Source organism: Meriones unguiculatus, chromosome 11 (genome assembly GCF_030254825.1).
Source record: "Meriones unguiculatus strain TT.TT164.6M chromosome 11, Bangor_MerUng_6.1, whole genome shotgun sequence".
Lineage (NCBI taxonomy): Eukaryota > Metazoa > Chordata > Mammalia > Rodentia > Muridae > Meriones > Meriones unguiculatus.
In genome coordinates, this window is record NC_083359.1 from 11,258,085 (window position 1) to 11,286,056 (window position 27,972).

General features: G+C 51.5%; 3 protein-coding genes across 7 annotated transcripts in view; 2 read left to right on the top strand and 1 right to left on the bottom strand.

The window, feature by feature from the left end:
• Pemt (phosphatidylethanolamine N-methyltransferase) overlaps positions 1-4,532 on the top strand; it is an 82,946-nt gene extending 78,414 nt beyond the window's left edge. For all 5 annotated transcript variants that reach the window (XM_021639553.2, XM_060363620.1, XM_021639554.2 and 2 more), the window contains 3 exons: positions 932-1,043; positions 3,877-3,951; positions 4,274-4,532. In XM_021639553.2, the coding sequence (XP_021495228.1) occupies positions 932-1,043; positions 3,877-3,951; positions 4,274-4,331 (245 nt within the window). In that variant the 3' untranslated portion in view covers positions 4,332-4,532. The remainder of the gene's footprint in view (positions 1-931; positions 1,044-3,876; positions 3,952-4,273) is intronic.
• A 1,351-nt stretch (positions 4,533-5,883) lies between these two features.
• Positions 5,884-11,952, top strand: Rasd1 (ras related dexamethasone induced 1). The gene is made up of 2 exons (XM_021639501.2): positions 5,884-10,597; positions 10,740-11,952. Exons 1-2 carry the CDS (start codon positions 10,312-10,314, stop codon positions 11,294-11,296), a joined length of 843 nt encoding a protein of 280 aa, XP_021495176.1. The 5' UTR covers positions 5,884-10,311; the 3' UTR covers positions 11,297-11,952.
• Med9 (mediator complex subunit 9) lies at positions 11,889-27,972 on the bottom strand. The gene is made up of 2 exons (XM_021639566.2): positions 27,714-27,972; positions 11,889-14,577 (listed from the first exon to the last, which is right to left on the bottom strand). Exons 1-2 carry the CDS (start codon positions 27,923-27,925, stop codon positions 14,361-14,363), a joined length of 429 nt encoding a protein of 142 aa, XP_021495241.1. The 5' UTR covers positions 27,926-27,972; the 3' UTR covers positions 11,889-14,360.

Below are 27,972 nucleotides of genomic sequence, written 5' to 3' on the forward strand. Positions count from 1 at the left end.
TTCCCTGTCTCGGCTCCCCTGGGCTGACCTGCAGAATGACAGGAGGCATGCGGTGAGCAGGCCAGAGCCTCAGCTAACCCATTCTCGTTTGTGGCTGTGATAAAGAGCATGACCAAAAGCAAGCTGGGAAGGAAGGGTCTACTCGGCTTACATGCCACAGTCCATCACTGACGGAAGCTGGGGATGGAAACTGAGGCGGGAACCTAGAGGCAGGAACTGAAGTGGACTACAGAGGAACTCAGCTGCCTTTTTGATACAACCCAGGGCCAGCACCTACCCAGGGCCAGCACCACCCACAGTGAGCTGGGCCTTGACTCCCCCACAGAAATCATTAATCAAGAAAATGCCCCATAGACATGCCCACGAGCCAACCTCACGGAGGCCTTTTTTTTTTTTTTTTTTTTTTTTTTTTTTGAGTTAAGGTTCCCTCCTCCCAGGTGACTCCAGTTTGTGTCGAGGTAACTGAAGGAATCAGCACACACTCTGAGCATCTGGCCAGCCTGAGAGAAAGAACAAGGCTAGGGAGAAAGGGGGGGGGGGCAGCCAGGGCGGGAGGAGGGCAGAGCCTGCAGATAGGGGGCAGACACGCTGAAGGTGCAGGTGGGGGCTCTGAAGGGGTGTAAGCAGTGTGAGGCTTCTCAGGATGGGGACAGGCAGACAGAGGCACCCGGACGGGAGAAGGAGACCGGTGTGCTGGGGCCCAGCAGAGAGGAGAACCAAGCTGGGGGCCTGGGTGCCCGGCTCACTTGTGGAGCCTATGGGAAGGCTCCGGTCCTTGGCTCTGTGGGCTCTGTTCCCACTGCTGCCTGGGAGGCTCCTGGGGCACAGGGCCCCGCCTCACCTGCAAGGTCACCGGGGATTTCCTTCGGTGATGGTGTAGCAAAATCAGAGAGGGCTAAGTGGGCCTCACATCCTCCCATCTCACTCACAGGTGACTACTTTGGGATCCTCAAGGAGGCCAGAGTGACCACGTTTCCCTTCAGCGTACTGGACAACCCCATGTACTGGGGGAGCACAGCCAACTACCTAGGCTGGGCACTCATGTGAGTACTCGTTACCCTCAGGAGCCCTCAGTGTCCAAACCCAGACAGCCCTGTGCCACCCTTTCCTTTCTCCTGATCTCTCAGCGCACTTAGCATCCCTGCCGTGCCCCATGCATATTGTCCCTTTGACGGGAACAGGCCTGCATCGATCCCTAGCCCGTTCTTGCAAACCCATCTGGTGGTGTCCCCTCCTCCACAAAGTTCCTCCTGCTTCCTCGGGTTTCCCATGCCCTGGGCCGGGGTCAGTGATCAGTGGCCTGTCTCCTCTCTCATGACAGAGCCGATACACATGTCCGTCTGTGTCACTGGTAGTGCCTGGCGCCCAAGAGTGAAGGTCACTCCAAGCTCGGAGTGGCCAGGTCAGGGCTCCCAGAAACACGTGACACCTACCAGCTGCCACTGGAGGATTTGGACATGCAGAGGCCCAGTGTGCTGGGGATGGGGCTGTCACCTGAGGCTTAGTGGAGTTGACTTAACACCATTACCTGTCAGTAGACACTGACCCAAGAGTCTCCCACAGCCTGTCTGTCTTCTGCCTCTCAAGCCCCACTCCCAGGTATGAATCCTTAGCAGACAGGGCAAGGGGTTTCTAGGAGCCCAAGGCCTGTGTCAGCCTTTCTCCAGTCTCCTGCCTCTCCAGTCTGACAGCAAGAAGAGGGGTACTCTGGCCTCTGGGCTCCTTGATCTGGGCTGTGATCATCTACCAGCAGGACTGTCTTATCTGTCCTGGGTTGTTAGGAAGTCAAGCTGCACCAAGGTGCCAGTAAGTGGCCAGGTTTTCGTGGAGATGAGGGGGAGTGTCAGGGAACCAGCTGACAGGACTGTTCATACCCATATCAGCACCTCCCAGCAGGTCTTTGAACTTGCCTTGATCCTGGGCCTGGTGCTTCTAGCTGAGACAGAAAAAGGGGGTATTTGCCCACAGCACCTAACCTCTGCCAGAGAGCTGGCTGCCCAGAGCAGCTGAGAGCACTGTCACCTACCCCATCATCTTGGATCAAGGCAGGGGAAGCTCTTTCAGGGCCTCCCACAAGCCTTTCTCTGGGGCCACATCAGTGACTGTTGTAGGCAATTGAAGACTTGCTTCATTTAGGAATATTGACAGCAGGTCAAGGTCAGTGAGTCCACCCTTTCCCGTGACAGGTGGGGAAACTGAGGTCAAAGACTGAGCTCACCTCAGTAAATCTGTGGCAGAGATGGTCTTGTTGCTCAGGTCTCTGACTCCCAAAGCACATCCCTTCAGCTCTGCTCACCATTTTGTGAGGTAGTGAACTGTGGGGGCATGTTCACCGCCAGCTTGGTGTCCGGGCTCTCCCTAAGGATCAAGCCCAACACACCAGCCCAAGGTTTTATTAACTAGCCATCTTCCAAGGCCTTTCCTGACCCATAGAACCCCATGTCACCAGAAACACGGCTGAACCCTGGCTGGGGACAAAGTGCTTATTTTGTGGCCAGAATGAAAGTGAGAACATCATGGCCACCGTCCCCCTCAGGCCAGGACACGGACATCAGGAGCTGTTCCAAGTTCAAAGTTGAAAGTGACAGCAAGGACAGAGTACTAATTTAGAGCCCAAAGTACTAATTTAGGCACAAGTTATGACCTTAAAGAGTTGGGGGGAAGTTCAGCTCAAGGGCTGGGGCATTGGCAGAGGTGGTGGCCAGACTCTAAGGACAGATGAGCCTAGTGTCCCTGCCCCTCCCAGACAGACGCATGGACAAACTGGCCAATGTGAGGTTCAAGTGGGCATTAGTGAGTGAGCAAGGCAGAGGGGCCCTAGGGAGACATACCCTCTTGTGCCCTCTGCCCTTGGGTGGCTACATACGTAATGGGGTTTATTCAAGGCAAGCAGATCCCCCAGTGACCTGAGGCCTCTTCCTGTCCCTTCTGGTTCATTCCCTTCCTGCTGAGGTGGCTGCGGCAGCCCAGGCCCTGCAGAAGCCAGAGGAGCCAGAAGTAACCATAGAAATGGACTAGGGGGCAGCTCGGCGGCAGCTATTTCTGGAAACCTGAAGCAGACACGCTGGGACTCCTCCCTGCTGTCACTAACAGGCTCTCTGCATTCATTGGCAGAGTGAGGTCAGAGACTGGTCACCTGCAGAGAGCCATGACAGATAGGCTGTGTACATTCTGCCAAGGACTCTTTGGGACTCCTTGGGCTAGAATGCTAGAAGGCCAGCTCAGGGCCTGGGGCAGTGGCAAGTGCAGGTGCAGGTGGGATTGCGTGCTGTGCTGTGCTGTGCTGTGCTGTGCTGTGCTGTGCTGTGCTGTGCTGTGCTGTGCTGTGCTGTGCTGTGCTGTGCTGTGCAGTGGAGGAGCCCTGTGCCCCTGCCCCTCCCAGACAGACTCATAAACAGACTGGCTGGCGTGAGGTCTGAGGGGCATTAGGGAGCGAGCACATCAGAGCTTGCCGTGGGAAGAAGATCCTTCCCCCAACCAGCGCCACCCCTGACAGTGGCTTCGGGCTGAACTTGTGTATGGGCCAGAGATCAGATGGCAAAACCTGCTCATGAGGCCATGTGTGTGCTCATAGCAGCCCAGGGCTGGCTCCCCCCTGCTCCAGGAGGCTTATTTCCTAAGAATATTATGTGGTGGGCAGTGGAAATGTTCCCGGTCCCCGAGCCTTGGCCTTAGGGAGGAGGCAGCGAGTACTTCACAAGGTGTCCTTCCTCCCTCCCGTCTCCCTGGGCCTCTCTAGAGAATCATACTTAGGAAGAGGGCACCAGCAGACTTAGCTCATCCACCAGAAGGATCCCAGCACCAGCTAAAGACCAGCCCTGAGCCGGTGGGGGGGAGTGACTCAGTCCTTCCAACTGACGGTCCCTCTGTCTGCAGGCACGCCAGTCCCACGGGACTGCTGCTGACGGCGCTGGTGGGACTTGTCTACGTGGTGGCCCTCCTGTATGAAGAGTGAGTAGATCGTGGCGGGGTGGGAGATGGATGTGATGGTGGCCGAGTTAGACCAATCCTCTCATCTAGACCTGTGTCATGTGGCCTGGCAAGCTTCACCTGGCCTGGCTTGGAAGGCTGGGGAGGGGAGGGTACACCTGGCCCCTGAGACCTAGGCAGGCAAGCATGTGGCCCTGGTCCCTCCAGGCCCCTCTTGCCCTTTGAAGCCTCTAGGCAAGCCTTGGGCAACAGTGGGAATGTGGGCCTCACCAGCAGGGCAGGTTCTGGTGCTGGGATGTGGTGGTCTCCTGGAGTGGCCCCTGGAACCTCTGTCTGCCCACAGGCCCTTCACTGCTGAGATCTACCGACAGAAAGCCATCAGGTTGCACAAAAGGAGCTGACAGGGCCATGAGGGACCTGTGGAAAGCCGATCTGGCCTCCAGGCTGCCCCAAGCAACAACCCTTCTTGGGGAGAGCAGCGCTGGCCACTGTACCTGTGCCTTGGAAACCAGTCCTGGGGGCCTCGGGCATTATGCAGCGTGACCACTGGGACCCCCATCCCCACCCTGCCTCGACACACTAATAAAGGCATTGCGACCTCAGCACCTCTCTGATCCGCTCCCCAGTCCCCCTCCCGTCCAGGTCCCAGGAGGGAAGGTGTGTGAGGGCTGGGCAGGGCAAGGGACTACATCCCTTGAGGGCTTCTGGGCCAGATTGGTGTGGCCCTTTCTTTTCAGTGCAGCCTCCTGGTGCTGTCAGGATTCAGAGAGAACTGTCTCTCAGAAGACCTCAGCAATAGAACTGGCTGCAGCCACGGCCTTTCCTAGGCAGTGGACACCCTGGGTCACCATGCCCCAGCATTCCCAGGACATGCCCTCGCTGCCAGGAACACGGTTCAATATCCACCAAGTTGGATGTTGAGGGCAGAGGTCTATCAGATTAAGTGGCACTATCATTCCACTAAGATTGCCACCCAAGAGCAGGACACAGTGGACACCACTGTGTCCATCTGAGTTGGGTAAAATTCAGCTGTAGAGATGGAATGTGTAGGCAGGGCACAAGTGATCAAGAAGGCGAGGTCACAAGTGGATACTGGGGCATCAGAGGGGGTGAAGGACAGCCTTCCTCTGCTCCTCCTGGCGCTGTGTGGCCATTAGCAGCAGGCCCCATCTTGACCCTCAGGACTCCAGGCTCCTGATGGATAAACTTTGCTGGACTTTGGGGTGATCATCCCAACTCACCAAAGACCCTCATCCCTTAGTCTCAGCTGCACTCCTTTGCCAGGGCTCATCACTGGCCCAGAAAACCTTGTGAGATTTGGGGGTCCAGAGAATCAGCCTACAGCCGTTCTAGCCCAAGGCTAGCTCATGGGACAGCATCTAAGGGCTGCCCTATCCTGACATCCTGTTATTGTCACCCAGGCCCCTGGCCAAGGCTTGCATGGCCTTTTACAAGTGGCCAGGGCCTACCATCTCACTGCGCACAGGTCTCCTGGGTCACATTTCCAGGCCCACCCCAGGCCGGAGCATCAGCTAGAGTCCTAGGTTGGGCAGACAAGAATCATACATTTTATTGGTGTGGCCTCAGAACCTTGCTGCCCTGGGCCCTTGACAGGGTCTAGGATTGTCATCTTGAGCTGTGTCCCTCTCTCATACCCCCCTGGGTAGGTAGGTGCCAAGACCACTGAAGCAAGCGGTCATTACTTGTGTCCTCACTGAAAATAGTCCTGTGCAGGTCCGGCCCCCGCAGCTCAGGCAGGTGTCCTGGCAAGGCTGAGTTAGAGAAACACTGGTACCCTTGGCACCAAATGGAGCAAAGAACCACCACCACCAATGCTGCCCCCTTATCCAGGCCTCTGCAAAGGAGGCTCAGCTCTGATCCCTGGAATCCTGCATCTACTAGCTCAACTAGCTCAGCTGCCAGGTTGTAGGTCTGGGCAGAGGGAAGAGGCAGCCCAGCTCCCTGAAGGCTGGGTGGAGGCAACAGCCAAGGCAGACATGGAGGTGACACCATCTCAGAGGTGAGAAGGGGCTGCAGGAGGATCCTGGGGAAAGGAAGAGACCTGAATGCCCACTGAGGACCGTGGGCCACGGTGGGTGTCCTCATCATACACTTAGCAGGACTGGGCACGTGTGTCTGAACCCCAGTGTGTCAGTTCAAGTCCAACAGGAGACAGGGACGAGGTGGAGCCCGCCAGGAGGCTCAACAGGCTGAGGTGGGCCGTTTGCCAGAGAGCCGGGGCTGCTTCCCGATTAGTGACCTTGTTGCTTTGAGCCCAGGCCGAGACAGTGCGTCATGGTGGAGGAACATGGCAGGACAAACTGCTCACCTGATGGCCGAGAGGGAAAGGGTAAATGAGGAAAAGGCTGGAGCCCCCACAACCACATTCAAAGACTCGCTATAACCTGAAGACTACCCACCAGGCCACGCCTTTAATCCCAAGTACTTGAGTTCAAGGCCAGACTGGCTTACAGAGCAAGTTCCAGGATAGCCAGGCTGTTAACACAGAGAAACTCTGCTTTGAAAAACAAACAAGCAAACAAACAAAAACACTACCCACCAGGCCCTTCCTCTTAAAGGCTCTGCTCCCTCCCAAAAACACACATTGAGGATCCAGCCTTTCAACTTCAGACTCTAGCAAGTGGCCATATCCGGCGAGGTCCTTGTTGATGGAGACCTAGGGCGCTGCATGATGGGACCACATCCTGGCCCCCCTCTCTGCTGCTCTTCTAATGAAACCCCTGTCTCGGGAGACTGCTGTCCTACCCTACGCCCTCTCTTAACCACGGTCACTTCCAGGGGGGCTTTGATGGGGACACACTCCACCGCAGATAAACCTCAGCGGGTGGACGCTGGGGGGCTCTCACTTCAGCACCGTGACTGACACACCATGGTGAGCACTTGTGTTTACTCGGGCAGATGTTTCCATTGCTTTGGGGAACACGCTTGGAGATGGAGTCACTAGGCCACAAGCCACACAGGCTTGAGTCACCTCTCCGTTGTTTGTCTATGGTCTTCGTCACTTTACGTTCCTCTTCAATCATCTTTTCTGAAATGGAGTCTTTGTAGTCAGACACATTTTTGCTTTCTCACGGTAGCGTGTAGGCACACTTTTAATCTTTTATTTGGGTTTCTTAATGCCTCTCCTATACCTGTACCTCCTTTCCAACCCTTATCCACCCTAATACCTTCCAACACCAGGTAAGAGAGAAAGAAGGTTAGTGGAGAGAAGGTTGGCTACTTTCTGCTAGTGAGGTTCTTTGGATTCCTTGGGGAAAGTTCAATCTTCATTTCAGGAAATCTCCAAGTTCTTCTTCTTGTCAAAGTGCAACAGCAGCAACCCAGGAGCAGCCAGGGGAAAGCATCGGCAGCCTTCTTTCTGGGAGCCCCCCCCTTTCTCTCTGGGCTTTGGCATTTATTCCCTCTCCAGAGTCCTCAGACTTAAACTATCTGCAGCTGGAAAGAGCCCCTCCCAGAGCCCGCAGGAGGCAAACAGTTTGCGGCCACGGGCAATCTGAATCAGCCCCAGATCCCACACCTGGGGTTAACACAAAAACATGTTTACAATAACAAGACTGAGTTTTTAAAGACACCAAAACTTTCCACTCCTGTGCCCAGGGCTTTGTACCTGCTCTTTCGCTGAGTTACATTCCCAGCTCTTCCCCGTGTGGTCAAATGGTGCTTTTCAGGCTGGATGACATTGAAGTTGAGAGCATAAGCTGAAGGGCAGTTATTCCAGGCATCAGGAAGGTGTGTGCCAAAGGCGCCGAGGTGATTCTCAAGGATGGACTTCCACGGTAGTGACCGTGAGCACCTTCCCACTTGGAGGGTTCTGGGCTGCGACACTCTTGTTTCAGTGAGCCCTAGGCTGCCAGTCCAGCCCGAATGGACTGGCCTTGAAGACAGAATCTCCTTTGTCCAGTGGGAAGTTGAAAAGGAAGTCCTCTTCCTACTGCCTGGCCCTGGGCCTAACACACCCGCAGGCTGGTGTGGAGGCTATAGGTTGGGGAAGCAGGCAGCTAGCAGGACTTCGGTCACGGGGAGGAAGGCAGGGGGTTGGGTTGGAGAGGGATGCCGTGGACCCCACTGCTCTTTGATGGCTGGGGTCTTCCTGCTTTGGTAGCAGAGGTATGGGTGATAGATACTAGAGAGTGACAGCACGGGGGCCGGTGTCACCTTGCATCTAGAGGGGACTGAGGTGTAATGTCAGGCCCAGCCTTGACATTGACCGTGGAAGGGGAGAAGGCCGTGGATCCAAGCTGAGCCCTGAGTCTCTAGATGTCAGGAGGTAGAGCTGGACCACGTCTTTGACCCTGCCACCCCTCTATTTTTATCCCTTTGGTCTTCCTGGGACTGGAGACCCAGGGGAAATGGTGACATCGGCCATCCTGAGTCAGAGCCCCAGCCTTCCACACAATGCCTTCAGCAGGCAGAGGGAAAGGGCCTCCGTCTGGAGTAAGCAGCCTTGATTGTACCCTTCCCTTGAGTGGCTCTTTAGTGAACACTCTGTGCTGTTTATTGCACACAGCAGTCCTGTGTTTGGCTCGGGCTCAGGTCCTCAGAGGTGAGGGCAGGCACCCCATACGTAGAAGGGATGGAAGCAGCAGTAGGGGCAAGAATCAAGAGAAGTGAAGATTTCACCCCAACTAGCCTGTCCTAGATCTAGCTGACGAGTCCCCAGGTTACTCGATTGATAGGGATGTAGAAGCAGCCTGGGAGGGAAGGAGGGAAGTGAATATGGATATCCTGCTAGCCTGAAAGGGCCAGACAGTTGTTGCAACCGCCTCTGGATGCTGTGGGGGCACCGGCAGAGGTGAAGATAGGACACTTGGGAGCCAGGCGGCGTACTCACTCGGCAGGCAGCTGGCTTCCCTGCTTTAGTTCTTCGTCTGCCAAGTGCTTCTTCTCCTCAGGCCCTAGTGCCAGCTCCAGAGAGGGCATTATCTCTAGCACAGAGACCACCAGATCCCTCCACCTGGGCCGTGAGGGCCCCGGGCAGGATGGCTGGGTGCTGAGGATCTGGAGTCTGAGCTTCGTAAGGAAGGGATGAAACCTTGGGGGCACTGTGCAGACATCTCAGCAGGTGGGAATGACCTTAACCCTTCCTGTGGGGCACCAGGACTGCCTGGATGGGTGAGTGGCATCTGTCAGTTGGTGGGTCTCTGGGCTTCTCCTAAAGAGACGAGGTCAAGGCAGAATGAGAACACAGCTTGACTTCATCACTTACAAGCAGTAGACGTCCTATTTCTCCCCAAGCATTACTCAGTCCTGGTTACTGATCAACCTGCCACTGGCTTCCTCCTTGGGCAGCCTTCCTGGTGCTACAATTTCGTTGTTTTGACAAGGCGCTGGTCTTAGAAAGTGTTTGCACTTACTCTTTCACAATCGAGGGACCAGTGTCGTCTTCCAGAAAGGGAAACCGAGCTACAGACAAGGTCCTGCTCCCAGGCCTCCTCTGAAGCTTTCGATCCCCACCCCTGACCCCAGCTCTCTCAATGCAAAGTTGCCCATGAGAGGGGTGGGCGACCAGAGGGGCTGCTGGCCTGTTTTGTATTTCTTAAAGGGCGTGTCTCCAAGTTAGAGATAGAGGATGGTAGCTGTCCTTTGCTGAGGTCCCCACAGACCAGATTATCTCTAGTTGGGATAATGAAAACAGGAATGTGAGTCGGTGGGCAGTGCCCCAATCTGGCTCCCCGGCTCCCAAATCCCCTTACTGCCCCTTGCCCATCTCCAGCTTGGCCACAACTTCAGCTTCCCAGTGTGCCCGTGGGGCTCCCTGCTTCCCTCTGGTGGCAGAAGCTCGAAGCGCGGACGGTAGCTCAGGAAACCCACAAACACCGGACCCTGCGCCCCAAAAAGCAGCGCGGCCCGGGGACCTAAGTGACTGGAGCTGGGCCAATGCCTAGCAAACCTGTTGCTATCACCAGATCATATTTTGTGGGAAACTGAGGCTCAAGGAAAGTGAGCGTCCGCACTGGTGTTGAGAGAATGGGGATCCCAGAGGTCACAGAGTCAGTGGCACAGCCCCCGCGGCCGTCGTGGTGTGAAGCGCCGGGTGCTCCCGTGGTGGTGACCTGTACTTAGTTCTCCTCCCAGCGCACGTAGGGCTGGAGCGGAGCCGCGGGCTGCAAGGCGGAGGTCGCGGAGTCTAGGAGGAGCCGGGCTCGCCGGGGGCGGGGCGTGACGCACCTTGGCTGGGAGGCGCTAGCCCGGGCGCCTCGGCAGGCTGCATATAAGGGCGGTGTGGGGCGCGGAGAGCCAGAGCCCGCTGCCTGTGCCCCAGAGCCACCCCAGCTGGTTCCGAAGCCAGCCCAGCTCTTCCCGCACTCCCGAGCCCTCTGCAGCCCTCCGCCTCTCGGCCCCGCAGCCGCCCCCGGGGCAATGAAACTGGCCGCGATGATCAAGAAGATGTGCCCCAGCGACTCTGAGCTCAGTATCCCGGCCAAGAACTGCTACCGGATGGTCATCCTCGGCTCATCCAAAGTGGGCAAGACGGCCATCGTGTCGCGTTTCCTCACGGGCCGCTTCGAGGACACCTACACCCCCACCATCGAGGACTTCCACCGAAAGTTTTACTCCATCCGCGGGGAGGTCTACCAGCTGGACATCCTGGACACGTCCGGCAACCATCCGTTCCCCGCCATGCGGCGCCTCTCCATCCTCACGGGTGAGTTGGGGAGCGGCGGGGACTCTGGGGCCGGGGTCTTGCGAGGGTTTGGAAGGGGCTGGCGTGCTGCGCGCGGGGCCCGCGCCGTCCGCTGCTCCGCGCCCGGCAGCTGTCCTCACCCTGTCCCCTCGTTCCCCTGCAGGAGACGTTTTCATCCTGGTCTTCAGCTTGGACAACCGCGACTCATTCGAGGAGGTGCAGAGGCTCAAACAGCAGATCCTAGACACCAAGTCCTGTCTCAAGAACAAAACCAAAGAGAACGTGGACGTGCCCCTGGTCATCTGCGGTAACAAGGGGGACCGGGACTTCTACCGCGAGGTGGAGCAGCGGGAGATCGAGCAGCTGGTGGGCGACGACCCCCAGCGCTGCGCCTACTTCGAGATCTCGGCCAAGAAGAACAGCAGCCTGGACCAGATGTTCCGCGCGCTCTTCGCCATGGCCAAGCTGCCGAGCGAGATGAGCCCCGACCTGCACCGCAAGGTGTCGGTGCAGTACTGCGACGTGCTGCACAAAAAGGCCCTGAGGAACAAGAAGCTTCTGCGCGCGGGCAGCGGCGGCGGCGGCGACCCCGGCGACGCCTTTGGCATCCTGGCGCCCTTTGCGCGCCGACCCAGCGTGCACAGCGACCTCATGTACATCCGCGAGAAGACCAGTGTCGGCAGCCAGGCCAAAGACAAGGAGCGCTGCGTCATCAGTTAGGAGCCCCCGGCGTTAGTCGCACAACCCGAGGACCTCTTTTGTTCAGAAGCCGGATTCCCGGGCTGGCCCGCGTGCTCCGAACCACGAGGGCGCCAGTTGGCCTCCTCCCTCCCTCCCTGCGAGCCAGCCCTGCGCGCCAGGGAGATACTGGCAAACCAGTAAGGGACTGTCATCTGCTGTGAAATGAAAGGACTAAGCCTGGGACTCCCGGCCACCGATGCCGCCCGCCCGCGGTGCCCGCCCCACTTCTGGGTTGCTAGGACCCAGCCAGGGGGACTTGGCATTTTTCTCAGAGACTTGAGAATGAGTGTGTGAAATTCATCGGCCTGTGAGACTTCAAGTAGCTGTCCTGCCTGCTGGAGGGCCGGGACCAACAGGGCATTATCGTCTGTAATTGGTGTTGCCATGACAGCTGTCAGCCACCAATGCAAACCGAAAACTTTGGCGCGAGATGGGGGGTTCAATCGCCAAGTACTTGTTTACATGTGTGTGTGTCTGTGTATGTGTGTGTAATTGCCCCAAAGAAAAACAAAACACAAAACTTGCACTTTAATAGTTCTAGTGTCAACATGACATGAACAAAATCTCTACATTTCTATTGTGTGAGGTCTTTATTAATTTTTTAATTTAAAATAAAATAATTAAAAAACAAAAAACGGTGCTTTCGTTGCTCTTGCTTTTAGGGGGCTGGGTTCCTGCCTCAGTGGTAGTGGCCACACAGAACTGGAAAGGGACCTTGCCTTCTGAAAATGGCTTCCCAGCCTCCAAGTGGGAAACGCTGTAGATCTTTCGGGCTTGCTCCGTCTACCCTCTCCTGGCCTGTCACTGAGGGACTTGGTCTTGGAGAACAGTCACACTCCCCTTCCACACCACCCATCTGTTAATCATGGCAGGCTACAGGAAGCAGTCAAACTTGAAACTGACCTGATTACCAAAAACAAGAGGCCAGAGAGTGCGCTGCAGAGTATTGGGGAAGACGCCTGTGCTGGATGCTTAAGCCCTGCCCCAGGGGCCAGGACCCAAACAGGGCAAGTCCAATAGCCTGCAGAAGAGCTCCCTTAGGCGCTCAACCAGGCGGGCCACCCCTCTGCACTTCGCTCTCTCCCTCTGTGGCTAAGGGCTGCTGGCTTGTGACCCCAGATCTCCTTGCCACTCTGTCAACTTGGGGCAAGTGTCGCCTTCTAAGCCTCCAATTCTGCAGCTGAAAGATAGAGGCACTCTGCAGGGTTCAACATGGTATCTAAAGCGTCAGAACAACTGCTGAACCCACGGAGCCAAATATTTGTGGTTTGTTTTGCTTTCCAAGAGTCTTGGCCTTTAAGGGATGTTCAAAGTTGTTTTGGGGGTGGGGCTTCAACCCTGCTTTGGGAAGGGCCCCTTCCAAGGAACTGCCAATGGATGTCCGGGTTGCCCAGGGTCCCCTGCAGGAGACATGTAGGCTTTTATGCTAGCTTCATGGATGCATGTGCCAAGTGGAAGAAAGAGCACAGCGAGGATTTTGCCTCTACATTACCTACTCAACCACCGCTCTAAGTCACTGTAAAACTTAGAGTCCCAGGGTTTGACTCCTAACACTGTAAGGAAGAAGGGGTTGGGGACAGGCAAACCATGTGTCCTGAGAGGAGAGCATACTTTTAAATCATACTTGAAAATGTGATAGGCCAACACAGCAGAACAGATAAGACTCCACGTCCCTCTAGCCTTTTGAGGAGCCTTTCTCACCCTGTCAGGAAGATCTGAAGCCCCTGCATTCCATGTGCTCCATGCTTCACAGGAACTAGCCAGAGCCTTAAAACCGGCTCAGCCGCTGCTTCCGCTTTTTGCTTCTCAGGTCAGAACTGATTCAGTTAAATAATCCCAAGGTAAAGGTGGCGTAACTGCACCCTCGAACTCGGAGCCACTTTTCTACCCAAACTACTGGAAGTCAAACCCCTCTTTTCACACAGGTCCCAACTATGAGGCATCTCAGACAATGCCACCAGAACCCTTGTTAGAAACATCCCTGGCCAGCACTCCTGCCGGCAAGGCCAGTTGGCAGATGCCTGCTAAGTCCTAAACTGCTCAGCCCAGGCTGTGCCCATTTCAAGATCCAAACAATACTGGGTACTTCTCACCTTACTCTTGCGAGAGGGAAAGGGCCACTGTGCCCTCAGCGTGACAGCCCCTGGGAGGGAGAGAACACAGTGTCCTACCTGGGACTAGCTGGGCACACTCCGCAACTAGAACACAGCTATGGAACCTCCAAGCAGCTCCCCCTGCCCTGACTCTGAAACCACAGACCCCTGGCTGAGGAACCACCCTGCCTCTGCAGCCACCATGCTCCAAACCAAAAGTGTGCAGGGTAGCAAATGTGGCTGACTCCTTGGCTAAAGGGGAGATGACGTGGTAAGCCAGGGCATATGAACCAAGGCAGAGCCACTTGCTTAGCAGCCTCTCTGAGCCAGTGTGGGAAGGACAAAGGGCCCCAGGCAAGCAGTGATTTGGCTATTCTGAGCACTGCCTGAAGTGATGGAGATAAAGGGAGCAAGAACCCTATGGCTAGCATGCAGGAGGCTGGAAGCTGGAGTTGGTGGCTGACTGGCAGGCCTGTGGGCTGTCGCCCCCAGAAATACAGTTTCATTCAATAGTACAAACAAAAAAGGAAGTGAACTGTTTTGGGGGAGAAGCCACCCACCCTCTGGCCTTTCAAAACAATGTTCATGCTCTCACAGCCTTCTTTAATTATATTAAACCCATGCCATCTGAGTGCAGGCCTAATTTACCCCATGAATTCTATGCAAATGCTTCATGAAACTGCTGTTAACAGGAACAGTATGTACCTGATCCATGCTGATGGTATCAGGAGTGGGAGGAGCCGAAGGAGAGAAAGGAACAGCTTCCTCCTCTCCCTCTGTGCCCTCTAGACCTGCTGATGGGGCCTGGCCCAGCTAGTCAAGGCTGAACACAGCCACCCAGGCCCACACCAGCTGAATGTGGCCTCACAGTTTAAAGCCAGGCTCCCGAGGAGCCGGCCGCCACAGGTATGAAGCTTTCAGTCCCTTGGCAGCTGCCCTGGGAGCTGGCCCTACTCCTTGGGGATCTCAAACATGCAGAGGCTCTTGTACTTCTGCAGAAGCTCATTCTTGGTCCTGACTTGCTCTCGGAGGCTGTGTAGCTGCTGCTGCTGCTGCTCAGGGCTCACGTGGATGCCGGGCATGGTGCCTATGAGCTTTCGCATCTCCTGGAACTTTGTTTTGAGGGCGTTCAGGTCCTGGTGGAGATCGGGGCTGTCCTTGTCCATGCTGGGGGGGGGGGGGTAGAAGGCAGTCAGTTATTATTAGCATGTGCAGCTTATCTCCACAATGGCTTTCTTGTTCTATACCCTCAGATAACGTTCAAACTGTTCTGTTTGACATGTCTGTCCCCTGACTGGGTGGCCCAAGCCAGAAGACAGGGATTGGTCTTTTTTTTTTTTTTTTTTTTAGCTTTAAGCTAGGTCATAAAAACACTCCCTGACTAGCAATTCGTAAACCCTCTGCCCTGTGAGGACAGAGATGGAGCTTCATCACAGGTGTCTCACCAGCCTGGCCCTAGACAGGACACTATGCTCAAGAAACAACTGTGGATAAAGAACACTTACACCAGCACGACAACCTGAGTTTGGAACTCCACCACCCACAGAAAAGCAGGGGCACACAGGGGAAGGTGGGGGTACAGAAGCAGGCAGAGCGCAGAGCTGGCACAGCAGACCTCAGGTGCAGGGAGGTGTGACAAAGCTGGCCCCCGAAGTGTCCTCCTGTGGTCTCCCCACCACTCACATGCACATACCACACAGACACCAAATTAAGTTTTCAAAACACCACCTGTCAAAAGAATGAATGCCGGGAAACCAAGGCCATAGCCAGGCTAAATGACTACGCCATTCCCAATACCAAAAACAAGGAACAAAACCAAACTGGCTGAAATACTCCATTTCACTGGACCTGAGCCATTTCTAGGCCAACCAGAGGCTTTGTCAGCAGGACCTTCCTTCATCACACTGAGGCGTGGTGCTTACTTAGGCCTGTTGACATAAAGATGAATTCCCATAAAGCAAGTCATAAATTTTAAATCAGCTACAAGCTACTGGAGAGTTCTCAGCAGATACAGGCTCTCTTCTACCACAGTTCTGAAATGCCTTCTTCTGGATCAAGTTCATTTTGAAGACAGATCATTCATGTCCTTTCACAGCCGTGGTCCATGGCACAGATCCCCATGCCAGTCATCAAACTAAATGCAAAAGAACCCAAACCCTAAAGAACAAAGGAGTCTCCCTGAAGCCAGAAAACAGAGGAGCTTCAGAACCAGCACCAGTTCAGTGCACAGACACCGAGGACTGCCGTTGAGCTGGTGTCAGAATTTAAAGTAGCCCCCTCCACAGATGTAGCTGATAGGTAGCTGGGGCTTCACATGGGTTCCCTAGTAAGGGGAGCAGAGGCTGTCTCCAACATGGACTCTATTGCCTGCTGTTCGTTCACGTCTTCCTAGTGGGGATGCCTTGACAGACCATAGGGGATGAAGTGAGCTTAGTCCTGATGTGACTTGATGAGCTGGAGTGGGTTGGGGTGGGGGATGCTCCCTTTTCTGAGAAATAAGGGAGGAGGGGTGGGGGAGAAGGGGAGAGCATGGGATAAAGAAGAGAGGAAGGAAGGGGCTATGATTGGGATGTAAAGTGAATAAGTAAATTAATTTTTTTTTAAAAGAAGGAAGGAGGGCTGGAGAGGTGGCTCAGAGGTTGCAAACACTAGCTGCTCTTTCAGAAGTCTTAAGTTCAACTCCCAGCAACCACATGGTGGCTCACAGCCATCTATAATGAGATCTGGGCCCTCTTCTGTACATGCACACAGAACATCGTATATATAATAAAAAAAAAAAAGAGAAGGGTTTGTTGTCATATGGTCCCAGAGAGTTTACCCTGCCGCGGCAGGAAGGGTCTGGCAGGAACAGGAGGCAGCTGGTCATTCTGCCTCTGGAAGCAGACCTTTTTACTCCATCCAGACCCTCAGACTACGGGAGGGCCCCCCCTCCCCCATTTAGGCTGGATCTTCCCACATCAATTAACCTAACCTAGATAATTGTTTTCATAAACATGCCCTGATATTGTTTCCACAGTGGGTCTAAATCCCATCAAGTTGTCAACATTAACTATCCCGTTTACATAAAATAAGTTTCTATGTGGACTCTGTGTTTAAGATTTAACTGTGCAAAGGCAAAGGAGTTGTTTTTAATTAGATGGGATTATTGAGGATGTTTTGTCTTCATGATTTGAGAAAATGTCTTGAATAAAAAACCAGAAAGTGAAAAGAAATTCATAGTTTAAAGAAAATTGGTTTACATCACAAGTCTAGAAGAATACAGTAAAAAACAAACAAGGAAAAAACCCCACAAAATTAAAATGTGGAAGAAGGTTTATAGTAATAAAGTTCCTACAGCAAACCCAACTCAACCCCAAAGAAATTCTGATTCAGAAAGCAAAGCGTGGGCCTCGTTTCAGATCCTCACTTCTGAAACCCCCAAACTCCAGATACCCATTCTTTACGGGGTAAATTTGGGGAAAGGGGTTAGCCTTCGGGAAAGCCAGCCGGAGGGAGCTGGGCTACAGGCCTCTGCACTAAGCTGCCCTAGCTGGTAGCGGTAAATAGCACAGAAGTCCTGGGGTGAGGAAAACACTCTATTCAGGAACCTGCTCAAACCAAGAGGGAACCTGTTATGCCAGAATGACTGTGAAACAGTGAAATCCCCAGGCCTAAAGAAAAGGGTCAGGCTTGATAGTGAGGGAATAAAAGTCGAAAGCTCTAAATGGGCCTGCCTTTGTGCTCAACATTAGTCACCATCCAACTTTAGAAGGAAAGAGAGAGAGAGACTAGGTCAGGAAAGATGGAAATCATACAAACAAGGACAAAGTTAGAGCACCGCGGTTCCATCTACTGTGCTTTGTTACAGAGGGGGCAGAAATACAGCCGTGGGGTATGAAGAGTAGAGCATCCTCCCGACAGCAAACAGAGGCATTTAGACCTATCTCCAGGCTCTTAGACGAGAGCCTACGACAGATGGGTGCATCTAAGAACATGTCCTGGTTTTCCTCAACTGTTTTGCAGAAGTAAACTGGCAACAAGTGAACAGTAGTCTCCGGCAGTGCCAAAGCAAGGGAAGGCCAGGGATCAGCGGGCCAGTTCCTCTCCTCACCCCTGGTGACTTGGGGCCTGTATCTTTCTCCAGCAGACTTCCAGGCCCTCAGAAGCATGCCTCTACCTGTCCCTGCCGACCCACCCTGAGACTAGTGCCCCTCAGTGTCCTCTGCTCCCGGCCTCACCTCCCACTGTGCTGATCCAGTGGCTTACATTTTCCCCAGATGAATTTTTCTCTTAAATATTATAAGATGCTGGGGGGGGGAAGAAATTCAAAGTGATAGATAGATATGCTGGAAAGGGGAAGTCCTTTTTGTCCCAAATCCCAGAGACACCTATGTTAGCATATGATGTAAACTGCTGTAGATCATTTTAAAATGTGCAATAATAGACAGCGTGTTTATACCTTTGTTATTCTGACAGAAGCATATCAAATGTGGTTCTCATTCTTGTCTTTCCATATCAATATGCATTTGATTACAATGTGAAATATTTACAAACAGTTGTCTGGAATGTTTGCAATTCATCACAATGACCTTGGACATCAGGTCCCTGCATCTTTACATAACCGTGCAAGTTTTCTGGAAAGATAATATTGTGCCAGGAGACTTCTGGATGAAAAGCTTGATATTATTTTTGACACATGCTGCCAGAATGCCCTCTGAGCTAGACACAGTGACACCTATAATCTCAGTTTCTTGGGAGACTAAGGCCAGAAGACCAAGTTTAAGGCCTAGGCAACACAGTAAGACTCCATCCCAAACATAAACATACATCTCTGCAAAACACATAGCTGTCTCTCCCCTGACCGTGGGCAGTCTGACCTGGGTCTTAGTGGCTACTCGCAGCCTAGCAGCGATCTGGTTTTCTCTGTAGTTCTGCCAGCTCCCACCAGGTCTCTGGACCAGTGGCTCTGGACTTCCCACACTAGCTTTCATTAGCACAGGACTGCTTGTGTTTTCATTCTCTTCAGCGAGCAGTTACAGAAGGTTCTGCTACTTAGAGAAGTCTGAAAAAAACTGGTCTCCAGCATGCCTGTGAGCTTGTTTGCTCCCAGCAACTCCCACAGCCCCTTTCCCTGAGTCTGCCTTCTCAGCCAGCACCAGATTTTCTCCCTGGAGTCTGGGGAGCCTGCAAGCACTCACAGTAGAAGTGCCAACTGCCCGTCTCTATGTATGCCCGTAAGGGGCAGCAGCCCTCACCGAGGCTGTCCTCTGATTTTCCCAGCTATATATCCAGCCAATGCTCCTACCCCAGACTATTTCAGACAACCCACTGCCACTGCTTCTTAGACATACAGGGTCTTACGCTCCTCCTAGGCCCTCTATCTTATCCACCTTCAGAAAGCCATGTCTGAGCAATTCACCGTGCTGCTTAAGAACTGTGTCAACTCTCCACCCCACAGGGCAAATCCAACTGTGAAGGAGGCCATGGAGGCCATTTCAAGTACTCTTAACTTAGACTTCCCAAGACAGCTTCACTAGCAGCTTTTCTATTACTGTATTTTCTGATGGCATGGAGGCCGCCCTCACCATCATCCTCCTCGCCATCAGGACCTGGGTCACTTCTACTGAGTCTGGACAGAACTGACACAGTAGCAGAGATCTGGAAGCAGCACTTCCAGGTCATCTCCAGACAGGCCCAAAGGGTCCCCTTCTGCTCCAGGACAGAGCTGAGGGAGACAGTGGGCACAGGGCAAACAAAGGACAGCAGGGTCCCAGACATGGCCTGTGGGGCGCTTCCTGCACAGCCCAGCAGGGCTCAGCTGGCAAGGAGCCCGTGTGTGGGAAGAGGCAGGTCAGCAACACCCTGTTCCCATAGAAGAGGTCTCGCTGACCTGCCATGCGCAGGCGGGAGGGGTGCCTGCGCTCACCACTTGAACTCCCTGTGCTAGGTCAGCAAGGATGGCTCTCCTGTACCCACCAGCAACCTCAGACATCTGGCAAAAGTATGGCATTTAATTAAAACTACATTTTTTAAGTACCCAAACTGACAGACTACAAATGGGCAGGCCAAAAGGCAGCAGACAGGCGGGGGCATCTCACTGCAACAGTAGACTGGAACACTTAGCTCCAAACTCCAATGCGATAGGCTGAATTGAAGGGTCTTGCTTTAGTCCTCCTTTCTCGTCTACATCCCTTGCAGTATTATATACAAAGCACGGTCTCAGAGAGTGGGATTTATACTATAATTCTTGCAAGCATTTCCTCTCCTCATTCTTTCAAACTTCAAAAAGTAGGCCAGGTGTGGTGACACACACCTTTCTTTAATCCCAGCACTTTGAGTCAGAGGCAACCTTTCTCTATGGATGGGTTCAAGGCCAGCCTAGCCTACACAGTAGTTCTAGGACAGCCAGGGCTACATAGAGAGCCCGTATTTCAAAATTGTACATACATATATACAAAGGAATGAATTCTGGTACTGGAATTAGATCGAGAGTTTCATGATTGACAGGCAAGCACTCAACCATTAAGTTATAGCCCAGTCACTTTTCAGTCCCTCTTGCCCAGGCTGACCTTGAACTCACAGACCTCTGACCATGCCTGCCCGGTCATAGTTTGTGCCCGGCTTACAAGGCTGCACCACCAGGTGTGGCAAACATGTAGTACACATTATTCATTCAACTATGGGAATTATGATGGGAAGGAAGCCAGTGTTTGGACTCCAAATCTAAGCAGGGCTGTTTCAGCCAGACTCCAGATACCAGGAGGGGCCACAGAGTGCACTAGAACGTTCTAGAACGTTCTGGCTCCCAGCACTCCTGAGTGTAGGAGGTGGCCTCTAGGTGAGCCCTTAATGAGACACAGGTTCCATAAGTGCTCTGCCCAGTCAGACACTTGTGACTACTGGGCTCTGCAGTGGTGGTTTGTCCAGACAGAGTATATGATGTGGTTTGCTGTGACCCTTGAATAAAAGACTAAAATGAATAAAAGGCTAGACATTTGGGCTCGATTTAGGAAGAAAAGGGAACCCTAGAGGAGTTTCATTTTGTTCTTAAAGAGAGAGTCTTAACACATAGCCCAGGCTAGCCTCAAATGAGATACGCCTATCTCAGCCTCCTGAGTGCCAGTACTAAGGTACTGGACTGTACAATACTCCTCTATGGACTTTAAGCAGAGAAAAGTGAACCTGATAATACCCAGAGAATGAATTCTCAAGACTTTAAAGGCAAAAGAACTACTTAAGAAGTGACTGTAAGTTGGGCAGTGGTGGTATACGCTTTTAATCCCAGCTCTCAGGAGGCAGAGGCAGGTGGATCTCTGGCCTTGAACTCTAGAGTGAATTCGAGGACAGCCAAAGCTACACAGAGAAACCCTGTCTCAAAAAAAAGGGGGGGGGGACTGTAAGATCCAAAAATGAAGTTATAACCTGGATGAGTGATATTTACAAGCTTGCAAGTACAGTACAGGTTAAAAGGAAATGCTCCACTAGCCATAACACCTGACCAGGAGGCAGCTGGGCATCAAAGGTTCGATGCCATGGGAAGTACTGAAAAGCAAGAACAGGAAGGAAAATGAGCTTAAGAAGGGAAATAAATAAACCATAAGAGCTCAAGACTAGAGACTAGAATGTCTAGAAAATCAGAAAGCATTTGGAAATCCAGTATATGGTTTGGAAAGCAGCAATTCAAACCTGAGCAACAGTTAATATTTAATAACTGGTGGTGGGAAGCTGTGGCAGAGGAAATAGTCCATCCCACCATTTACTCTCCACAAAAATTTATCCTGGAAACATCTACAAATTAAAAATATGGAAGCACAAAGGTTCTAGGAAAACTTTGTTTTTAAGCTGGGTGTGCCACACCTTTAATTCCAGCACTCTGGAGGCAGAGGCAGGAGGATCTCTATGAGTTCAAGGTCAGCCTAGTCAAGTTCCAAGACAGCTGCCCAACACTACATACAGAAACCTTGTCTCTAAAAACAAAAATAAATGTATACCTTGTTTTACTGTTTCAGCCTAGCACAGGCAAGTGCTCCAACACTAAGCCACACCCTAGTCTCAAGGCTTTGCTAAGCAAGAATCTCTTTGATACAAAGTGTCTTGCACAGACTCATACTGTAAATACTTGGTAACACCATCAATGGGAAGTTCTAGAAACGTCAGGAGACAAGGCTGAAGGAATTAGGGCACTGGGAGCATGTCCTTGGGGAGTATTTTGTCCCTGACCCCCTCCTTTCCTTCTTCCTGTCCACCATGATGCATAGATGTGACTGTGTTTTGCCAAGTTCTCCATCATGCTGTACCAGCACTCTCCAACAGTGAGCCAAAAACAGACATCCTTCCACAGGTTTTTCTACCATGTGTTTTTATCACACGACAAGAAAAGGAACAAGCACAGACTCACACTCAGAAGCTGTGAAGGAAAAGCTGAGCAATTCCGACTCTATGAAACCACAATTTTAAGTAGGAAAAACAACAACAACAACAACAAAAAACTACCATGACCATTCCAAAGATGAAAGAAAAGTCAACAACCTGGGAACTTACATCAGAAAGGCAGAGACAAGAAGCATGGCTCAATAAAAGCACAGGAAGCTAGCAGAGTATATAAAACAAAAACTTAAAATTGTAAGACAGGCATGATGGTACACACCTTTTAATCCAGCACATGGGTCTCTGAATTCAAGGCCAGCCTGGTCTACAGAATAAGTTCCAGGCCAGCCCAGCTTCATAGTAAGACCCTGTCTCTAAACAAACAAATTAAAATTGCATGTGAAAAGAGGATGTACTGAAAATAATGAAAGACACAAATCAACTATCATTTCTAACCCATCTGTCAGACTAGCCAGTTAAAAGTATAATGGCAGCAGCAGAGGTGTGGGGGAAAGAGAACTACACTGGTAATGCAAGCATAAACTGACGGGTTCTTTCCAACTTTGCTAATAGTGACTGCAGTGTTATATTCACATCACTAGAAATTTCTCCCAGATGCCATAGAAAACTCAGAGACAGCGCAGACCCAGGTACTCATTTCACCTCCAACTACAGGAACAGCACATACGCACGAAGAGTAACTGGGTGGAAAGTCTCAACAACTGATGACTCGCTCCTCTGTGGAATTATGTACAGTGGGGAGGAGTGGGAGACAGATTACGCCCTACCTTCCATCTATGCAATCTATCTTTAATTTGTCTTAGCACTTCTTAGGTGGCAGATTTATGGGCCATTTCAGGTTAATAGAGTTTTTAAGTTAACTGAAGTAGGCTGATCTGCAGTTTGGAAGAGTCAGCTAGAAAGATGAAATGAGCAATAGCTGTGAAGATAGAAACAGCACACCTTTGCTTCAGTGGTTCCATGGCGGAGAACTTACCTCACTATACACTCAAGCAAAGGACTGTTCATGCCAGCATGGTGCCTACTGCAAAAATGAAATGCCAACATGCCTACAAGTGAAGACCAGCTGCATCTCAGATAGGGCTCTCTACAGCTCCCTAAATGAGACAGACTCACCTGTGCAGAGTGAAGCTATGACAGGAGATGGCACATGACAGCCTAGTCCCCATTTCTATGTCATTCCTTTTCTGAAAAGACGCATAAACACAGAGCAGAGATTTAAGGCGGTGTTCCCAGCAGCCACAACTTGTTGTACTCAGCAACTGCTCCTTTGATTAATTAAAAACCTCTTGTGATGTGACTAACGGTAAGCTTTTGAGGAGAACAAGATTACGTCCTCTATTTCAGGCTTTGCTTTCTCACTCATCCCAGGAAGGAGGACACACAGCTCAAAAACTGCTGAGAGAAGCACTGACCAAGGCATCAGAGCCTGGCAGAGCCACCAGCCAGGAAAGCCTGCCCCACTGACCCCCTACCCCCAGTCTATAAGATTTGCCGGTAGCTTCGTCCTCCAAAAATAAAGGCTTACCCTGCAAAAGATGTTGCCTCAATTTCCCGGCTCCTCTACAATCTCTCTCCTTCCTTGAATTTGTGCTGAACGCCGTCACACTGAGCAGAAGTCAAAACTACTGTACAGCTTTTCTTCACTACCCGGCTTTTCTACCCTCCTTCCTCTCATAATTTCAGACTCACAGGTGGCACCATGCGCCATAAACTGCAACTCCACTTCCCAAGTCCCTTCCTCCTCTGCCCATGCCACAGTCCCCATCTCTTTCCCTCACTGGCCTATAAATCCACACAGCATCTCAGAGCTTTCAAACTAGACCTATCTTTTTTCATGCAGACAGTATCCTACTGAGCATACTGCTTTCTCTCGGGTCCTGTCTTGCTCACTGCAGTTTCTTTTACATGCCTAGTGGCCAGTGTTGCTACTTACAAGTGAGCCGCTAAAGGCTTGTCGTAGGTGTGCCACATCTTCACTCTTAGAGAAAAATGGAGCTGGCTTTTCTTGGAGAAAAGTTTTTTCTCCCCTGGTGGTCAGACACTCCAGGAAGGGCACCTTATTCTCTCTGCCCAGCTAGAAGCACACAGCAAAGGATGCCCAAGGGGATCATAACCCCTATTTTCAGCTGGCTTCCCTTCCCAGCTCCAAAGTCTGATATATGTCCCACACTGACTTTGGCTTAGTCAACCTGTGGGTCGCGACCCCTCTGGGGGCTGCATATCAGATATTTACATTACAATTCATAACAGGGGCAACATTACAGTCGTGAAGTAGCAACTAAATAATTTTATGGTTGGGGTAGCCACAATGTAAGGAGCAGAACCAAAGGGTCACAGCATGAGAAGGTTAAGAACCAGTGCTCTAAAAGGCCAACCTCGAGCAGATTGATGTTAGCCACGGTAGAAGAAGGGTAGTTTCTGAACGCTTAGGGCGGGGGAGTCAGGACTGTGACTGCCTTTTTTCACACTGCTTACAGAGGTTTCTATCACTGCCAGCCCCTGAGGTGTGGAGAAGGTCAGGGCCAAGCTGCTGAGGGTCAGTAGGTCAATTAGCCCTAGTCAGCTGTTTTCTGGCAATCACTGCTTGCCCTTCCTGTTCTTATGTTAAATAGAAAACAAAATCCCTTTTGTGTCCCTTTAGACAAGCCTATGTGATCAACCAACCATCTTTTACAGGTATGCACCTTAGATTACCTCCCAGTTCTGTGAGGACTGGAGTTACCTGCCCAAAACTAGGTATAAGTTGCAGAGCTGCAGTTTGAACCTACTGTCCTGGCTGGCTGGAACTAAACAGGTAGACCAGGTAGGCCTCAAACTCAGAGATCTGCCTCAGTCTTCTGAGTGGTGGGATTAAAGGTGTGCACCACCATTGAGAGCTACTACTGATCTATAGAGACAAGAAAATTTTCCCCTGGGAAACTTAAGCATTTACCAAGATTTAGATAAGGCAAGCCTCAGCTCATGGACTCGAACTCAGACCAGCTGACTTTTTGGTTGACTTTATGGTTGGGGTAGCCACAACGTAAGGAGCAGAACCAAAGGGTCACAGCATGAGAAGGTTAAGAACCAGTGCTCTAAAAGGCCAACCTCGAGCAGATTGATGTTAGCCACGGTAGAAGAAGGGTAGTTTGGTTCATCTTACTTCCTGTCACAAAGCCTGGCCCAACCCAGCTGCTCCCCTGGCTTGGGAGCATTCTCTCTGAGGTATGGGTGAATGTATACCCACTTGTGTTTTAAGTTTTCCATGAATATCTGGGTTACTCTGGATAGCCCCAATACTCCAGCACTGTCCTGAGATGGTGAGGTTTTCACTGTCCTCTCTTCCATCTCACTAATGTATTTGCCAACAGCTAACACAAAGGGAACAGTCTACCTTACCTACAGCATGTTCATGGTTTCTGAAGCCAAAAGTCTAACGTGAAGACCAAAGCTCTGCAGTCATTTGACAAGTGGCAGATGAGCACTGGCTAGTTTTATGTCAAATTAACACAAGCTAGAGTCATCCGAGAGAAGCCTCAACTGAGAAAATGCTTCTATAATATTGAGTGGCAGGCAAGCCTGTAGGGCATTTTCTTAATTAGTGATTGATATAGGAGGGCCCAGTCTGTTGTGGATGAGCCACCCTGGGCTGGTGGTCCTGGGTTCTATAAGAAAATACACTGAAGCTGGGTGGTGGTGACCCATGCCATTAACCCCAGCACTTGGGAGGAAGAGGTAGGCAGATCTCTGAATCTGAGGCCAACATGGTCTACAAATAATTCCAGAACAGCAAGGAAAACATGGAGAAACCCTGTCTCCAACAAACAAACAAACAAAAAATACCAACAAAAAGAAAGAGGAAAGAAAGTGAGCTGAGCAAGGGATGTGAAGCCAGCCACTAAGCAGCCTCCTACCTTCTCCTGACTCCAGTTCCTACCCTGATGTCCTCCAATGATACACAGTGATATGGAATTGTAAGTCAAATACACCCTTTCCTCCACAATTTGTTTTTGGTCATAGTGTTTCGTCACAGCAATAGTAGCCCTAAATAAGACAAGCACCAAGCCACCATACAGTAAGGGAACTAGGCTGCCTCAACTCCAACGAAAGGGCACACCAATGTTCATAAACAGGACTGGAATTGTAATCCTACCTTAATTTACTTTTGGTTTAGCTTTACTTTTGGTTTACTTGGTTGTTACAAGTTCAGGGATCTGCCTCTGTCTAGGATCCTGTGGCTAGATGGTCATGTGCTAAATAACCTGGTCAATGCCTGGTTATATATACAGTGATAACCATACAATTTAATGGTTATAATGTAACCAAAAACTTCCTTTGCCTAATGACATAGTAGCTGTGGTAATGCTGCAGCAGAATGCGCCACTCACACCAGTGTGAAAAAAACCACTTATACTGCCTGTTCTATAAAAATAGAGCTCATACAATTACAGGTGGTGCTTAGTGCTTCAGAGTGATAATAAATGACGTCATTAGTTTATGCGTTCACTACACTCAACATTTGTTGTATTGTGGTTTTAAAGCACATTCCTTCCTCCTGCAAGAGTGTCAGCTGCTAGGTGTAGAGGTGCACACTGTAAGCCCCAGCACTCAGGAAGCTGACAGGAGGATCAAAAGCTCAAAGGCAAAACCCTGTCTCAAACAGACAACTCTATAAATAAAATTCTCCCTTCTGACAGAACGTCCTAACTCACCAGCAGCAACTTTCATACATCCCGTGTTACCAAGACCCGTTTTTTGGTTGTTATGTTTGTGTGGTGTGTTTATTAGGTATGTGTGTGTGGGGGGGGGGGTGTTTACACAGGTCTTCCAATGCCTGAGTGTACAGGGGGGCATACAGCGATTGAGTGTCTTTCTCTGTTTCTCTTTACCTTATTACTTTGAGACAGGGTCGCATATTAAATAGGAAACAGTGGGCCAGAGCTCTCAAGATCTGTTTGTCTCTGCCCTGGAATGCTGGAGCTACAGGCATGAGCAGCCATGACTGGCTTTTTATGTGGATGCCAGGGATTCAAATTCAGCTCCTTGTCTGCTTACTCACCAAGCCATCCAACTCTCTTTTACTGTTGTCAAGAACCCTGACTTCACCAAGAGGTCCCTGCTAGTGACTGTTCCGTACCATGTAAAGTTTACCAAAGCACACTTGAGAACGATTTCACACAACAGTGTGCCTCTTGGAAGTGACACAAGTGTCCATGGAAGTAACAACAAAAATGTAGGCCATCGTGGAGACTTTGGGCCTAAAAGATGACACTCACATCCTTGGATATTCTGTTAGAATAAAGTTAATAACAGGACACATTCATTTGGAGCAATTTCTGTGTCTTTCTTTCAAATGTTTTCTAGCATCACCATTCCCCTCTCCAGTTCTAAAATTGGTTTTATTGTGTTTTCTTATCTTCTAACCGGTAATCCCTAAGAGGGTAAACCATTTTCCTGTGTGTAGACCCATAGTACTTAACAGTGTCACATAGGTAAGATTCTGCCTCGAATTGAAATGAGAACTAAACTGTGTGCAAGGTGAGAATTTCGAGTCTGAACATCTGAAACCCAACCGGGTTCACATAACGTCCCAAGTGGGAAATTCCACACTAGGCTTCATATGAACAGTCAAAGCGCAGGTGAATTAAAACTATTGTATCAAATTGCCTTCGGGCTATGTGTGTAAGGACTTGAGACCCATCCCCAAGCCGCTGGGGGATCTGGGATGCGAACAAGAATAATGCACCGCAGAACCAATCCATTTGATCAGTCTGTGGGCTTCGCCTGGGAGCAGAGTAACTCAAGGCTTGGGAAGTTGCTGAACTCTCAAGAAGACTGTGAGGCCCACTCCGGGGAAAGGGGGCGTGACCCAGAGCGCTCAGGCTTCGGCTGCTCCGAACGAGGAACACCAGAGGCCAGGAAGGGTGGTGACAAGACCTCTCCTAGGCCCTTACCATTTGATGACATTGTGAACCAACGGCAAAAAAGAGTAATTCTCCTCCTTCGCGCCTGCGGGGGACTGAGGCCGCTGGGCCGGCGGCGGCGGGAGGGCGGCGACCTGCAGAGGCTGAGGAGGCGGCGGCGGCTTGGACTCCGGCAGCAGCTCGGGCGGCGGCTGCAGCGTATCTTCAGCCTGTCTCCCACCCGCCACTCCCGAGGAAGCCATGGCACCAGGCGTCCAGTGGCTGCCGAGAGTCGAGGGATGCTTACGTC

Bases quoted from the DNA above. Each gene is read 5' to 3' on its own strand.
- Med9 (XM_021639566.2), bottom strand. From the start codon at position 27,925: ATGGCTTCCTCGGGAGTGGCGGGTGGGAGACAGGCTGAAGATACGCTG. The intron at 14,578-27,713 runs GTAAGGGCCTAG...CCCCCCCCCCAG, and splicing joins GTTCACAATGTCATCAAATG to CATGGACAAGGACAGCCCCG.
- Rasd1 (XM_021639501.2), top strand. From the start codon at position 10,312: ATGAAACTGGCCGCGATGATCAAGAAGATGTGCCCCAGCGACTCTGAG. The intron at 10,598-10,739 runs GTGAGTTGGGGA...GTTCCCCTGCAG, and splicing joins GCGCCTCTCCATCCTCACGG to GAGACGTTTTCATCCTGGTC.